The 16,975-nt window shown below is 44.3% G+C and overlaps 2 protein-coding genes across 16 annotated transcripts in view; one reads left to right on the forward strand and one right to left on the reverse strand.

Annotated features, from left to right (window-relative positions):
• zmiz1a (zinc finger, MIZ-type containing 1a) overlaps positions 1–16,975 on the forward strand; it is a 409,121-nt gene that overhangs the window by 273,248 nt on the left and 118,898 nt on the right. The window lies entirely within an intron of this gene.
• Positions 15,808–16,975, reverse strand: part of LOC132379124 (filaggrin-2-like) — a 12,988-nt gene continuing 11,820 nt past the window's right edge. The window contains exon 2 of the mRNA XM_059946734.1: positions 15,808–16,975. This exon is cut by the window's right edge and continues 4,665 nt beyond it. Coding sequence (XP_059802717.1) covers positions 16,397–16,975 — 579 coding nt within the window. The 3' untranslated portion in view covers positions 15,808–16,396.

Consider the following 16,975-nt stretch of genomic DNA (forward strand, 5'->3'; position numbering starts at 1 on the left):
AACAAAAGCAAACAATATTGAAAATACACAGGTAGAGCAGGTGGCATCTGTGGAGAAAGAAACAAACTCATTATTTCATAGATCCATAGAGTTAGACCATACGCAAACTGGCCCATCATCCCAATGCACACATACCAACAAAGGTGCCTGTCTGAGTTAGTCCCTGTTGGCCTATATCCCTCCAAATCTTGCCAAACAGGTTCTAATCCAAATGAAGGGTCTCAGCCCTAAACATTAACTCTTTATTCCCCTCCATAGATGCTGCCTGACCAATTGGGTCCAGCATTTGATGTGTGTTACTTATTCAATGTTTTTTTAACAATGTAGTTGTACCTGTCTCCACCACCACCTCTGGCAGCCCATTCCACGTAGCCACCACTCTCTGTGTGAAAAGAAATGCTCTCAGTTCCCCCTGCTTTTTTTCCAGTCAATGAATTTCTCCATCAAGTCTTTCTTGGTGGCTTATCCCAGTCATAAAGTGAAAGTGTCCACATGGTCACTGCTGGGGACTGGATCAGGCTCTGTTGAATGCATGAAACCAACCATCTCAGACCCTGTGGTGGAACCACAGATTAGAACACAGAACATGACAGCACAATATATTCCATTCGGCTCACGATGTTTTGCCAACATTTTAACCTACCCCAAGATCAATCTAACCCTTCCCTCCCACATATGCCTCCATTTTTCTATCATCCATCTGCCTCTACCACCAGCCCTGGCAGGGTGTTCCACACACTCACCACTCTCTGTGTAAGCAAACTACCTCTGACATCCCTCCTATACTTTCCTCCAGTCTCCTTAAAATTACACACAAGATGAATTATTTAAGGGACACCTGAATGTGAACTTCCTCTTAGCCATTGCTACCTAGGTTGAAGGGCCCGTTTGCATGTTGTGTAACTTTATGACTCCACAACATGATACGTGACTACATCAAGTAAATACTGGAGAGCATCACCAAAGATTGTCACTGTGAATGGAAATGTGGGATAAGCAAAAAACTATGTGCAGATGTTGCGGTGAGAAACAAGATTAGATGCAAACACAGCAGATGATTAAAATAAAACCAGATCTTTCAGTGCAGCCGTTGTACTATCCGACTTTTATAAGCATTGGTTATGTTACTTGTGAAGTTCTTGAATGTCAGATTGTTGTCTTATGTGTTGAAAATGCTGGCTGATTTGATTACTATGTTGAGTATATTGAAAGGCATTTGTCATGAATTCTTGTTTCAGATGATAGGGTGGCTTTGCCAGAGGTACACGGATGAAGTGGGGCTTGTTGGATTCTGTTGTTTAAATCCAAGGTTCTTTTGGACATCAAGAATGAGGCATAAAACTTGTAAATGTAAGAAATTGTAAACATAAAGAGACTAGTGTTGAAATTGCAGGGGCCCTGGCAGAAATATTTAAAATGTCGATATCCACGGGTCAGGTGCCGGAGGATTGGAGGATAGCTCACGTAGTTCTGTTGTTTAAAAAAGGCTCAAAAAATAAGCCAGGAAATAATAGGCCGGTAAATTTGACATCGGTAGTAGGTAAATTATTGGAAGTAATACTAAGAGATAGGATCTACAAGTATTTGGATAGACAGGGACTTATTAGAAACAGTCAGCGTGACTTTGTGCGTGGTAGGTCATGTTTAACCAATCTATTAGAGTTTTTCAAGGAAGTTACCAGGAAAGTGGAAGAAGGGAAGGCAGTGGATATTGTATACATGGACTTCAGTAAGGCCTTTGACAAGGTCCCGCATGGGAGGTTAGTTAGGAAGATTCAGTCGCTAGGTATACATGGAGAGGTAGTCGATTGGATTAGACATTGGCTCAATGGAAGAAGCCAGAGAGTGGTAGTGGAGGATTGCTTATATGAGTGGAGGCCTGTGACTAGTGGTGTGCCACAGGGATCAGTGCTGGGTCCATTGTTATTTGTCATCTATATCAATGATCTGGATGATAATATGTGATCAGCAAATTTGCTGATGATACAAAGATTGGAGGTGTAGTGGACAGTGAGGAAGGTTTTCAAAGCTTGCAGAGGGATTTGGACCAGTTAGAGGAATGGGCAGAAAAATGGCAGATGGAGTTTAATGCGGACAAGTGTGAGGTATTGCACTTCGGAAGGTCAAACCAAGGTAGAACATACAAGGTAAATGGTAGGACACTGAGGAGTGCAGTAGAACAGAGGGAATGAGCTGCCAGATGAAGTGGTGAATGCAGGCTCACTTTTGACATTTAAGAAAAACTTGGACAGGTATATGGACAAGAGGGGTTTGGAGGGATATGGCCCAGGTGCAGGTCAGTGGGACTAGGCAGAAAAATGGTTCGGTACAGCCAAGAAAGGCCAAAAGGCCTGTTTCTGTGCTGTAATGTTCTATGGTTCTATGGTTCTAAATCCAAATTTGGTAGAAATCCAAAGCAACACACACAAAATGCTGGAGGAACTAAGCAGGTCAGACAGCATCCATGGAAATGAATTAACTGTCAACATTTTGGGCCAAGACCCTTCTTCAGGATTGTTGCTTCACAATCATTTTATTAAGAGTTGATAGAACAAGGGGAACAGGAACAGATCAATGACAGGGAGTTTTACCAGTTGTAAAGTGGATCTAAAGATGGTACCGAGCATAAAACAGCTACTTTTATACCCAAAGGATAAGAAATTTCCATAAATAAAAGACAACCAATTAGAAAATATTTATTCCATACTACCGTGAAATTAATCAATGAGAAAATACTAACCACTTAATGAAAGAACAAAGAAGCTCTAGAATTATAAACAAGAGAAAAACTGCCGAAGCTGGAAATCTGAGCAACACACACAAAATGCTGGAGGAACTCAGCAGGCCAGGCAGCATCCATGGAAAACAGTACAGTCGATATTTCGGGCCAAAAGCCCTTCGGCAGGACAGGAGAGGAAAAGCTGAGGAGTAGATTTGAAAGGTGGGGGGGAAGGAAGAGAGAAACACACGGTGATAGGTGAAACCCGAAGGGGGAGGGATGAAGTAAAGAGGTGGGAAGTTGATTGGTGGAAGATACAGAAGACCATGAAAGAAAGAAGAAGAGGGATGAGCACCAGAAGGAGGTGATGAGTGGGCAAGGAGATAAGGTGAAAGAGAGAAAAGGGGATGGGAAATGGTGAATGCGAGGGGTTGGGGGCATTACCAGAAGTTTGAGAAATCGATGTTCATCAGGCTGGAGGAGGCCATGGATGGACATACTGGAATGGGAATGGGAAGTGGAATTAAAATGGGTGGCCACTGGGAGATCCCTCTTTTTCTGGCAGACGGAGTATAGGTACTTGGCAATGCAGTCTCCCGATCTAGGTCGGGTCTCTCCGATATACAGGAGGTCACACTGGGAGCACTGGACACTGCGTATGACCCCAACAGACTTAAAGGTGAAGTGTTGCCTCACCTGGAAGGACTGTTTGGGGCCCTGAATGGTGGTGAGGGAGGAGGTGTAGGGGCAGGTGTAGCACTTGTTCCGCTTGCAAGGTTAAGAGGGAGATCGGGGGGAGGAACGAATGGACAAGGGAGTCGCGTAGGGAGTGATCCCTGTGGAAAACAGAAAGTGGGGGGGGAGGGGACGATGCGTTTGGTGGTAGCATCTCGGAGATGGCAGAAGTTTGGGAGAATTATGTGCTGTACACGGGGGTTGATGGGGGGGGGGGGGGGTGGTAGGTGAGGACCAAAGGAATCCTATCCCAGATAGAGTGCTGGGAGATGAGGGAGCTTTAGAATTATACTTTGTGTATAGCCACTAGAGACATAGTAAACTGTTAGGTATATAAAGGCTACTTAAAATACAAGCAAATAATTGTTTGATAAACTGCAAAGAAAATGACAATTAAAATTTGTCAAATCTGACAAACTGTTACCTTAATCAATAGTGTTTCTTTTTAACACTCCCTGTCATATTCATCATTAAATTGCCAATGGTTTTTGAGTGGTCATGAAACTGACCTGTTTATGGGCAATGCTCGAACGTAGAACATAGAACACTCCAACACAGGACAGCCCTATGGCATATGATGTTATGCCGATCTTTTAACCCACTCCTTTAGATCATGATCTGTGAAATCCGTTGCCAGAGACAGCTGTGAAGGGCAAGTCATCGCGTCCATTTAAAGTGGAGGTTGATAGGTTTTTGATGGGCAAGGGCGTCAAAGGTTATGGGGAGAAAGCAGGATGGGGTTGAGAGGGAAAATAAATCAGCCATGGTGGAGTGGACTCTGTGGGCCGAATGGCCTAATTCTGCTCCTATGTGGATGGGTCAGGCCATGATCTAGCTCCTTGAACTTCAATGAAGTTCTACCCAATGGAGCCAATGGTCCCTTGCTGGCTGCCAGTACCTGATGCACATAACATCACTCCGGAAGATCATGAATCCCCATTCCCTACAGACAAACTCAACCGCAGGTGACTCCCGCCATTCCCCCACACCGTTCCTGAGGAAGTAACCATGGTGCTGGCGGCGAATTGGATCACTGATGGGCAACGTCAGATTCCTGGGATTTTGAACATCCTTTCTAGAGTTTAGAAAAATGGGGGGGAGGGGGGGACTCTCACTGAAATCTACCAAATATTGAAAGGCCTGGATAGAGTGGATGTGGAGAATCGTAAGCACAAGAGATTCTGCAGATGCTGGCAATCTTGAGCAACACACACAAAATGCTGGAGAACCCCAGCAGAGCAGTCAGCATCTATAGTGGGAAATAAACAGACAATCTTTCAGAATGATACCATTCATCAGTGCAGAAGATGTTTCCAGTGGTAGGAAAGTCTAAACCCAAAGGACTCAGCCTCGGAATAAAATGTTAACCCTTTAGAACAGAGATGAGCAGGAGTTTCTTTAGCCAATGTCACAGACGGCTCTGGAGCAAGTCATTGGGTATATTTGAGGAGGTTGCTTGGTACTTGATCAGTGAAGGGCAGCACAGGTTACGGGGAGATGGCAGAATCAGAATCGGATTTCATATCAACGGCCTATTTTGCGAAATTTGTTGACTTTGCAGCAGCAGTACAATGCAATTGAGTCCGATGTCCATTCAGAAATCGGATGGCAGAGGGGAAGAAGCTGTTCCCTTTCAGGAATCAGTACCTCCTTCCTGACAGTAGCATTGAGAACAGGGCCATGTCCTGGGTGACGGGGGTCCTTAATGATGGACACTGCCTTTCTGAGGCATTGCTCCGTGAAGATGTCCTGGATACTACTGAGGCTAGTGTCCATGATGGAACTGACTGAGTTTACAACTCTCTGCAGCTTATGTCAATCCTGTGCAGTAGAACCCCCACCCCCATACCAGATGGTGATGCAGCCAGTTAGAATGTTCTCCATCTGTAGAAGTTTGTGAGAATAGAGTTAAGAGAGAAAAATAAATCAGCCATGATGGAATGGTGGAGCAGATTCAATGGGCTGAATGGCCTAATTCTGCAACTCTTTCTAATGGCCTTCCTTAAGGACAGTAAAATAATCCAGGAAATCTTAGTGTGTCACACTTGCTCTCATTGATCTTCACAGCACAGAAGCAATCTGTTAAGCCTATTTAATCAGTACTGGAGTTAAGCCTCTTTTCATTGATAGTTCTTCTCTTAGTGCTCCTGTTCGTAATCAGTGACTACCCCGGTGACTGCAACTCCTCAGCGTTGTTTGTAAGCTTCGCAGTGGGACTCCCAATCCTGCCACTGCAGGCAATTCCAAGCCAGGAGGCACAAACACTTAACAGCCGAGTCCTTAACCAGAGTGCCCTGTTTCTCATTAGGCAGACGGTGTTGCCTGCATGATGTCATTGTGACACTGAGGACTGTTCTCAAGTAACAAAGGTTGCTCATTCTGTGTCAGTTCATTCGCTCGACGAATAAGATTGTGAGGGGCTGTTTATTTCATTGATGAGCGATCAAAGATGTATTAACTGTGGTTTTTATTAACATTTAATTTGTACTTTGAAAGGTACTGCCCCCCCCCCCCCCCCCGTTAGGTGGTTTGGGCTCTGATGAACTGGAGCTCTTAGATAGAACATTATAGCACGGTACAGCCCCTTCAGCCCCTAATGTTGTACCAATCTTCAAATCTATTCCATCATTAATCTAACCCTTTCCTTACCCCATAACTATCATCCATGTCTCTTAAGTATCCCTCATGTTTCTGTCTCTACCACCACTCCTGGCAGAGCATTCCATGTACCACCACATTCATTGTAAAAAAAAGCTTTTGACACTCTTTTCCATACTTTCCCCCCCAATCACTTGAAAATCTTGCCCCCTCATATTAGTCATTTCCACCCTAGGAAAAAGTTCCTGGCTATCCACTTGATCTATACCCCTTATCATCTTGTACATCTCAATCAAATCATCTCTCATCCTTCTTCGTTCCAAAGAGAAAAGTCCTAGCTCGCTCAACCCATCCTCTTAAGACATACTCTCTAATCCAGGCAGCATCCTAGTAAATCTCATCTGCACCCTCTCTAAAGCTTCCACATCCTTCGTGTAATGAAGCAACCAGATCTGAACACAATCAAACCAGAGTTTTATAGAACTGCAACATTACCTCACAGCCCTTGAACTCAGTCCCCTGACCACGAAAGGTCAACGCATCATAAACCTTCTTAATCACCCCATCAGCTTGCGTGGTATTTTTGAGGTATCTTTGGACGTGGATCTCAAGATCCCTCTGTTGCTCCTGACTACTAAGAATTCTTCCATTAATCTTGTATTTTTTGCTGTCAAGTTTCACCTTCCAAAGTGAATCACTTCACATTTTTCCAGATTAAACCTCAGCTAGCCCAGCTCTACATCCGATCAATGTCCTGCTGTAACCGATGACAACACCTGTGACAATGTCCTGTTGTAGCCCATGATAATATTAATATTGCATTGGCATTTACAGCCACAGTCAAGTTGGGCCATCAGTGCATCAAATAGCCTGGTTTAGGGATGATGTTTGTATCAAGTTATCACTGGCTGTTATCAGCTCCATCCCAATTCCTCCCTATCCCCTGATCATTGAGACCCCTTGCCCCCGCTTCTGCATACACCATCCCTCCCCTTCCCCAACTAAATGAGACTATAAAATCCCAATCCTCCCCCCCCCACTATTCTCCCAGCCCCTCCACCCACTATTCTACCCCCCTCCCCTACTAAAATGATTAATGGTTAGCGAAACGCTATTACAGTGCCGCTGTCTGTAAGGAGTTTGTACGTTCTATCCCGTACTGCGTGGCTTTCCTCCAGCTATCCCAGTTTCCTCCCACATTCCAAAGACCAAGTTTTAGGGTTAGTCAGTTCTGGGATGCTGTGTTGGTGACACGGGCAGGTTATCCTCTGCGTATTTGTGACAAAAACAACATATTTCTCTGTATGTTTTGATGGTCTTGTGACAGAACTAATCTTTAAATTTTAATTATTTCATTTGGCAATGCAGTGTAGATCTTTTCCAACTGGTGAGAATAGGAATAATTCTGAATTAATTCCAGTACCTTAACCAGTCCTGATGTGCAGCATCACTATGAGTCAAAACTTTTTTTTTGGTGTAAGCATGTGTGTAAGAGCAGGCTTTGTGGGTTTCAGCGTTGGGCAGTCTACGCTGACACCAGAACCACAGCAACACTTGTGGACTGCCCCCAGCACACCTTCCAGCTGTGTTGCTCATTGATGCAAAAGCGATGTATTTCATTCTACGTTACATTGTCACCATCATCGTTATGAGCCATGTCATACAGCGAGCGCGATCATGGTCTTTCCACGATCATGATTGTTCTTGGCAAATTTTCTACAGAAGCAGTTTGGGCAGCGTCTTTACAAGATGGGTGACCCCCCCCCCCCAACCCCCAGCCATTATCAAAACTCTTTAGAGGTTGTCTGCCTGATGTCAGTGGTCGCATAACCAGGGCTTGTGATGTGCACTGGCTGCTCATATGACCATCCACCATCTGCTCCATGCCTTCACGTGACCCTGATCAGGGAGCTGAGCAGGTGTTACACTTTGCCCCCGGGTGACCTACAGTCTAGCGGAGGAAAGGAGTGCCTTACACCTCCTTTGGCAGAAATGCTCCTCCACCCTGCCACCCAATGTATACGTGACAAATAAAGCTAACCTTATAACTTGAAGCTAGCATCTCCCACCCAGACTCCCTGGAGATTCAATAACATCCATTAATGATTGGAAAACCCTTGGGGGGTGAAATCTAGGGAGTCTGCAGGATTAGTCATTATCTTTCCTCAAGGTGGAGGTGCCGAGGTTGCTTCCTAGACTTTTATTTTTGCTCTTTCTATGTGTAGACAGGGGAGAGCTGAAATGGTTAACGGAATTCCTGTGGTCATTGACGCAAGACATGAAGTCGTTCTGCTAAGAATGTTCCTTGTATTTTCAAGCTCCTTGTCTTTGCCAGGGGCCAGGGTAGGGCATTCACTATTAGAGGAGGCCCAACATATGGTTTTGCTATAAAGGAAACAGGCACAAGCTGCAAATGCTGTTGTCAGTATTCGAGTGAAGGCCCTGAGGGCTAGATCGCCTGGTGAAGATGAGGTTGTGCGGTTGCCAGGGAGACTGTTAAACCAATCACACGTTGGCAGCGACGGCACTGAGCCTTCTGACAGAACAGATGGTGGCGCAAAGTCTGAGGAAACTCAAGAGGGCTCAGGGCAGCCCAAGGGCTGGGCATAGATTTGCCACCAAGGGGCGGGTCAGTCGAGTATCAACTGGGCCTCAAAATACAGCTCCTTTGACTTCAAAAGAACACTGGCAGATCACTGCTGCTGGTGTGGGGCTGTGTAAATAACAGGAAGAGAAGGACATTATTCGTAGACTCCTGGGGCTGTTCTGGCACTGAAGGAGGCCATTAAATCCATCAAATATTCTGCAGCAATGCCTTCAGCCTCATCTTATTACAGTTTTATTAGTAGTTTATAGTGTCACATGTACCAAACCTCATCTTGCATGCTGTCCACACAGACCATTGCATTAAAGTATTCAGAGGGCAGAATAAAGTGTTACAGTTACAGAGAGAGTACAGTGCAGACAAGCAATAAGGTGCAAGGTCACAGCAAGTTAGGTTGTGAGGTCTGTCTAATCGTACAAGGGAACCTGTTCAATGGTGTTATAAGAGTGGGACTGAAACTCCATCTTGAGTGAATTTTACAGGAGCACCATTGAGATCGTCCTGACAAGCTGCATCTCCATCTGATACGGAAGCAGCAGCGCATCCAACTGGAAGTTCCTACAAAGGACTGTTTGAATGGCTGGGGGCGATCATAAGGTCTCCATTGGGGACAGTTATCAGGAGCATTGCATCTGCAGGGCCCTTAGTATTATTAACATCCCACCCATCCACCCGGCATGACTTTCTACATCAGGCAAAAGACACCGATGCGTAAAGACAAGAGCAGTCAGGACGAGGTGATAACCCCCAGAATCCTCTCTCAGAACCTCCCTCTCTGACCCCATTCTTCGGCTCCCTCTCCCAGAACACAAATAGATGCCAGAATGTGTTCATATATACAGAAAGGTGCCAGAAAAGGGCCAGTCATATCATGAAGGATCCCACCCACCCACCCTGTTCATGGACTGTTTGCCCCACTCCCATCAGGGAGGAGGCTACGTAGCATCCACGCCAGGACCACCAGACTCAAAGACAGTTACTTACCCCAAGCAGTAAGACTGATCAACACCTCCACCCACTAACCCACCCCACCACATACCTAACACCAATACTTTTATTATTTCCAGTCAGTCACCTTATGTACAGACACTACTGTGCACTGTAGACGTACAATCAATCTATGTATATTAACTGTCCTATGTATTTCTATTTATTGCATGTTTTTTTATTATTGTGTTCTTTGTCTATAGTTTCATTTTGCTGCATCAGATCTGGAGTAATGATTATTTCACTCTCCTTTACCCTTGTGCACTGTAAATGGTATTAAACAATCCTGAATTTTGAATTTTTCTGCAATCAGAAAGAAAAGCCATAAATGCCAGTTATTGTTGTATGCTGGTGGAATCTGAACACTGTGCTTTTGATGGGGTGAGATCTTGCTTCCAAAGCCAAAGCTGATAATTGCAGAAAGGAATTTAGCAGCTTACGGACTCCATTAAAAAATACTGTTCACAGAGGAAAACCACATTTACATGATGTAAACTTATGCGGCCCGTACCATTTCCTGTTGGGCCTGTGTTTCATTCAGTAGATTTTACAGACTACATTTTTATCTGTAGGAAACGATAAAGCTGACAGGTTTGCATAAGATATTTCTTTCCTTCTTCTGTTAGAGTAAAAGTCTGATTTTTAAGTGATGATTTTTGCATTGTTTCTGCTTAATCTTTTAGAAACTCTGAGAAGTTTTCTTAAAAAATACAAGTGGGTTTTGGTCTGGTAAAATTAATCGGGTGCCTTTGTGTTGTTAAGCTGAATTGATGTTGAAGTTCCAGATTATGGCAAGCAAAAATATGAGGGTTGTGCCAAACTTTGAAGGTTGTTTCTTGTTTTGGGATCACTGAAAGGTTGCTGTCAATATTTTAAGTATGTCCATTGTGAACTGCTGTTTGAATTTTTCCTTACCTTCGATAATTTCCAGTCATCTTTAAAAGTTGACAAGGAAAGTACTCTTCATTAAATGCTGGAGGAACAGAGCAGGTCTACGGAGAGGAATAAACAGTCGATGTTTCAGGCTGAGACCCTTCGTCAGGACACTTCATAGATGCTGCCTGTTCTAAGTTCTTCCAACATTTTATGTGTGTTACTCTAGATTTCCAGCATCTACAGAATTCCTTGTGTTTCAGAAGTACTCTTTCTTGTTGCTTCACATAAGTTTTCACAAGAGATTCTGCAGATGACATCTGGAAATTCACTTATTCCCGATCCCCACTGGACTTCCACTGGAGGTGGTGTGGGAATTAAAGCCTGTGCAAAATTGTCTCAGCTGGAGGATTTACAGGGTTAGCTCACATTGTCACCGAGGGCAAAGAACGTTCAGATGGTTATCCCACGAAGTCACTGCTTCCCCCATCTCTTTGTCCCCATCCCATCCCATAACTCTGCCTCTAAAAGTGATCCACCTCCATCTTTACCTCAGTCTCACTAACAATGAAGCTCACTCTTATTTCACTTTGGATGGGCATCCTGGTTCTGTATAGGCTAGTTGGGCTGAAGGGCCAGTTTCCCTTCTGGCTTAGAATACTCCGAACTTGTGCAGACATTAGACTCTCCCTGTCTTGCATTAGCCCCTTCCTGATGGGACTGTTTTTATTTGCACATGCAAATTCTATAATGCTGTAAAACATAAGAGAGGAATTAAGCCAATCAGCCCTTTGAGTCTGCTCCACCATCAGGGCTGATGTATTATTCCTCTCAACCCCAATCTCTTGCAACCCTTTCATGCCTTGGCTAATCCACAACCTATCAAACTCCACTTTAAATATACCCAATGACATGGCCTCCACAGCTGTCTGTGGCAATGAGTTCCACAGGTTCACCGCCCTCTGGCTAAAGAAATTCCTCCTCATCTCAGTTCTAAAGTGTCACCCTTCCATTCTGAATCTGTGCCCTCTGGTCCTGGGCTGCCCCACTTTAGGAAGCATCCTCTCCATGTTCACTCTGTCTAGGTTTTCAATATTCAATAAGTTTCAATGAGAACCCCCTCTCTCTAGCATGCTCTGCATGGCCAAATCAAGTTCCAGCATGACCTATCCCAATGGGTGCTTTATCAATCTCCACCACCTTCTGCCTGCAGCCCATCACCTCTGCTATTCAAATTCGTGTCGTCAGGGCATTCATCCCCTCATCCCGCTGTTTCCCCCACCCAAACCCTGCAGTACCTCCTCCCCCTCCTCCATCTGTACAGACACTCACTTCTCTGAACAATACTTGTCAAACTGTGGAATTCATTGAGACCAACAGCTGTGGAGGCCAAGTCTTTGGGTCCATTTAAAGCAGAGGTTGGTAGGTTCTTGATCAGTAAGGGTGTCAGGGATTTTGGAGAGAAGGCAGGAGTGTGGGGTTGAGGGGGATAATAACTTAAACCATAATGGAGTGGCTGAGAGGACTCGATGTGGTCTGGTGGTAAATCACAGAATGATGGTCCATTGTGAATAACCTGCCTCTTAATGTGACTTCCCCAACTACATCTTCTCATCTCAAACAACCAACTCAGTCTGAACGTGCTATGGGGAACCTGCAAGTGTATCCACTGCCAGCATTGCATGCCCACGACTTACAAACCCTAACCCATGACAGGTGGCACCTGAGAAAGCAGATGGCTGGCTTGATGATAAGTCATAATCATTCCCTTTCGCTTGATGTGATCTCAATAATGATAGATTCAAGATTAGCTTTATTTGTCACATGTGCACGGAAACATCGCAACATACAGTGAAATGCGTCTTTTGCGTCAGCAACCAACTCAGTCTGAACACATGCTGGGGCCAGCCCACAAGTGTCACCACACTTCCACTGCCAGTATCGCATGCCCACAGCTTGCTAACCCTAACCCTCCAGAATGTGGAAGGAAACTGAAGGAAATTAATATACAAACTCCTTACAGATAGCAGTGGAAATTCAACCTGGGTCACTAGCACTATTATAACATTACACTAACTGCTGCAATACTATGCTACCCCTAGTATCTATGGCCTTCAATTCTCAGTGCTATTCCCGACAACCAATCAGGGTTCAACTCCTGCCTCTGTCTGTATGGAAGTTGTACTTTCTCTCCATGATCGCGTTGGTTTCCTCCAGGTTCTACAATTTCCTCCCAAATTCCAAAGGTGTGCAGGTTAGGATTAGTGAATTGTAGGCAGAGGTTCGTGCATCATTTTACAACACCAGTGATCTCCAATTGAGGCTCAATTTCTGCCACTATCTGTAAGGAGTTCATAAATTCTGCCTGTGACCTTGCGGGTTTCCTCCGAGTGCTCCGGTTTCTAAAGACATACAGGTCAGGGTTAGTGAGTTGTGGGCATGCTACCTTGACATCTGAAGTATGATGACCCTTGCAGTCTGCTCACAGCGCAGTAGTCACTGATTTGATTTGACACAAACAACACATCTCACTGCACGCTTCTTTGTATTTGTGACAAATAAAGCTAATCTTTATCTTTTTGATCACAGTATTTGGCAGTCAGGTTCATAAAGGCAGGGTGGTCTCTGGTAAATGGTGTGGTGAAAACGTGGAACATGTGCATTTAAGGAGATTCTTATCACTATAAAAGGGAGAAGGAACTCTTTTTTTTCCATTTTCACATCATATTTAGGCCAGCATTTATTTCCTCTCCTTCATTTCTGTTAGGAGATAGTGGCGAGCTATAGCTAATGAACATGGAGGTTGTTAAAGAATGAGACTTGGGGTGTCAGTGGAGAACCCGCATCAGCTGAGGGGCTGCCGAGCCGTGGATCTGCCTCACTGTTGCATGCGCTCAGTGTGGGAGAGGTGCGAGTAGTTCTCATTCCAAAACGTCAACTGTTTATTCCTGTCCATAGATGCTGCCTGACCTGCTGAGTTCCTCCAGTATTTTGTATGTGTTGCTCAAGATTATCAGCCTCTGCAGCATCTGTGTCGCAGATCTCGATTGTTCATTCTGCTCTAAATTGATGGGGCAAACAGACCCCACAGCAACCCCATTCAAGACAAGCAACACATACAAAATGCTAGCGGAATGCAGCAGGCCAGGCAGCATCTATAGGAAGAAGTATAGTTGACATTTTGGGCTCATTGTGTGTGTTGCTGAATTTCCAGCATTTGCAGATTTCCTTGTGTTTGCCCATTCAAGACAAATCCTGTTTATTATCACTGACACGAGGATTAAGTCAGGAAGTTCTTCTTTGCCAACATGCAGAGAGATGGGTTAATCTGCCCTTTCTGCAATTTATCCCTGCTTCCAAATAGAGTGGATTTTGGTTAATCAGAACATATCAGGACCAGTAATTAAGCAACTGCCCCAATATGCTGAAGTTTCATAGAAATAGTTAAGAGGTATAAAAGAGACAAACTGAGTAACAAATTATATATTTAAATGAAATAGAGAACAAATTTGAACACTACCAACGCTACTACAGTATTAGAAATCTGTATTCCTAATGGTTATCGATAGTGTACACTGCCATGTTCTTTTCATTGACTGTAAATGAACAAAATCAGCAGAAATTTTGTGCAGATAAGACTGTCTTCATTATCTTCCTGCATAAAGTCAAAATTGAAAAAAAACTAAATTATCAAAAAATCACAAGCAAGAGAAAAACTGCAGACTGTACTTTTTTCCATGGACGTTGCCTGGCCTGCTGAGTTCCTCTAGCATTTTGTGTGTGTTTATCAAATATCACTGTTTTTTGAACCAACATCCATCAGCCCAAATGGATAATATAAGCACACACAATTGACACTTTTTAAAAACTGTTCACTCCATAATGCCTAGTGGCCATTCTGGCATTTCCAAGCCTGAATGCTTGAAACTACTGTGAGTACTACTCAACTGAACTGTCTTACTGCGTATTTCTTGCCAAATGAGTGGCTGTTCCAACAAAGTGATGCCCCAATTAACTGGAATTCAGTGTACTCTCCAAATAACAGACTTCTGTTCTGCCCGTGGAAAGGAACTCCTGTTTGAGAGATTATCTGACTTGGACTAACTACCTGACGATCCAAGCAAGTAATTGGTCCAAGCAACATTCGGCAGCTGGATTGCAATTACTCTGAAAGTCGGTCATGAATACTTAGAATCAGAATCAGGTTTATTATCAATGACATATGTAATGAACTTCATTGTTTTGCAGCAGTAGTAGAGTGTAATACATGAAAAGTTACAATAAGAAATGTATTTTAAAAATTAGTTGGGTGGAGATACAGCCACCAAAGGAGCTGTATCACGCTCCGTTCCTCCACTAGCCTACAGGCCTTTGGGCAAAGTGTAACACCTGCTTAGCCCCCGATCAGGGCCACGTGAAGCCATGGGAGCAGCTGGTGAATGGTTGAATGAGCAGCTGGTGCAGATCACTAGTCCTGGTTATGCAACCACTGATGCCAGGCTGACAATCTCTAAAGAGTATCAATAATGGCTGGGATCACCCGGCTTGTAAAGACACTACCCAGTAGAAAGTGAAGGCAAACTATTTCTGTAGAAAAATTTGCCAAGGACAATCATGGTCATGGATAGAACATGATCTCCCACATCATATGACATGGCACATAATGACGATGAGTGCAAAAAGAGAGCAAAAGATGACATAGTGTTCATGGAATCATGGTCCATTCTGAATGGTGGAGGGGAAAAAGCTTTTACTAAAATGTTGGGTGTGCGTCTTCAGGCTCCTGGACCTCTTCCCTAATGGTAGTAATGAAAAGAGGGCATGTCCTAGATGGTGAGGGTGAGGGTCCTTAATGATGGTTGGCAGTTTCTTGAGGCATCGCCTATTGACAATGTCCTTAATGGAGGCGAGGTTAGTGCCCACGATGGAGCTGGTGTTGATTGACGCAGAATCATGGGAGGACTGAGCTTGATTCGGTGGCATGACTGGATTTCTGCCAGCTTAGCTAAGCAAGGCTTCAGTTCTGAAGATCCCAGCAAAGGATCCTGTTCCCAAGTCAGAGCCTCTGGCTCTGTGCGAGAGGCAGTGAACACAGTTCAATCCACCTCAGCAGTGTTGAGCCAATGAATGGGTTAATACTGAACTTAACTCGCAAAGGAGGGAAAACAAAGCACTTGGAATCTTAGGAGCCATGCAAGTGCTGTGTACCAGTCCTTGGGCTATGGTGTTGGCAATAAGGAGTTTCTGTGCCTGCTCTCCTACGTGACAGCAACAAGGTAAGACATTTTGATGTTCATGCAATCACATGTAAATAGGGTTGATTTTTACAAAGCTAATCTTTGATTTCTTGATACAGTAGCCAGGATGTTGGGCAAAATGGAGGCCTGTGAATATCTGGATACCTCTGGGTCTCCTCTGCGAGGTACCAATATCACAGATCAAAGCCCTGACAGGCATCTAGTTCTGTCTCGTCTCTCAGCTTTTAATAGATCAAGGGCTACATCCCTCGGCCGAGAAGTGGTACATTCCTCATGCAGCAACTGCGAAGTAAACCACTTTATTATTGCTCTTCCTGTGCGGGTCGGAGTGGACTGTTCTGGAGGTTCTTGTGTGCACAGGCACTAGGAATTCCTGAAGGGAGAAGCTGATGGTGGTGGGGGAGGAGAGGAGATAATTGATCTTAAAATGCTCTCTGTTAAATGAGACTCAGACAAATTTAACCACTTGAGGGCATTTTATGGACTAGTGAGATGGCTATTTCTATTGGGATAGTATTTTATTCATCTTCTCGTCCTTGTCTCAGCCAGCATTTGAACTGTTTTTAAAAGCAAGGAATGAAAGGCATTCCCTTCCCGACGTGGAGTGGCTTGACAGCCAATTCACCAACGGTTCCACATATCGACAGGCCAAGCAGGTGGGGAGGGGGGGCAGGGAAGGTACAACATAAACTTAAACAGTATTGACCATGACCTCTGTTCAAGTTCAAGTTTATTGTCATCTGACAATCCATATCTCAACCAAACAAAACAAAGTTCCTCTGGACCAATGTGCACCCACAAAACATATATCACATAGAGCACAAAACAAAAATGTAATTCAAAATGCACGTAGTGCTCAGCAGAAGTAAATGGTGAACAGTGCAGTTGACAGCTATTTATGAAGTTTGTATTGTGTGTCTGTGTGTGTGTGTGAGTGTGTGTGTGAGTGTGTGTGTGTCTGTGTGTGTGTGTCTGTCTGTGTGTGTGTCTGTGTGTGTCTGTGTGTGCGTGTGTCTGTGAGTGTGTCTGTGTGTGTGTGTGTGTGCGTGTGTGTCTGTGAGTGTGTGTGTCTGTGTGTGTGTGTCTGTGAGTGTGTGTGTGTGTGTCTGTGTCAGTGTGAGTGTGTGTCTGTGTGTGTGTGTGTCTGTGTGTGTGTGCGTGTGTCTGTGAGTGTGTGTCTGTGTGTGTGTGTGTGTGTGT

Source organism: Hypanus sabinus, chromosome 21 (genome assembly GCF_030144855.1).
Source record: "Hypanus sabinus isolate sHypSab1 chromosome 21, sHypSab1.hap1, whole genome shotgun sequence".
Lineage (NCBI taxonomy): Eukaryota > Metazoa > Chordata > Chondrichthyes > Myliobatiformes > Dasyatidae > Hypanus > Hypanus sabinus.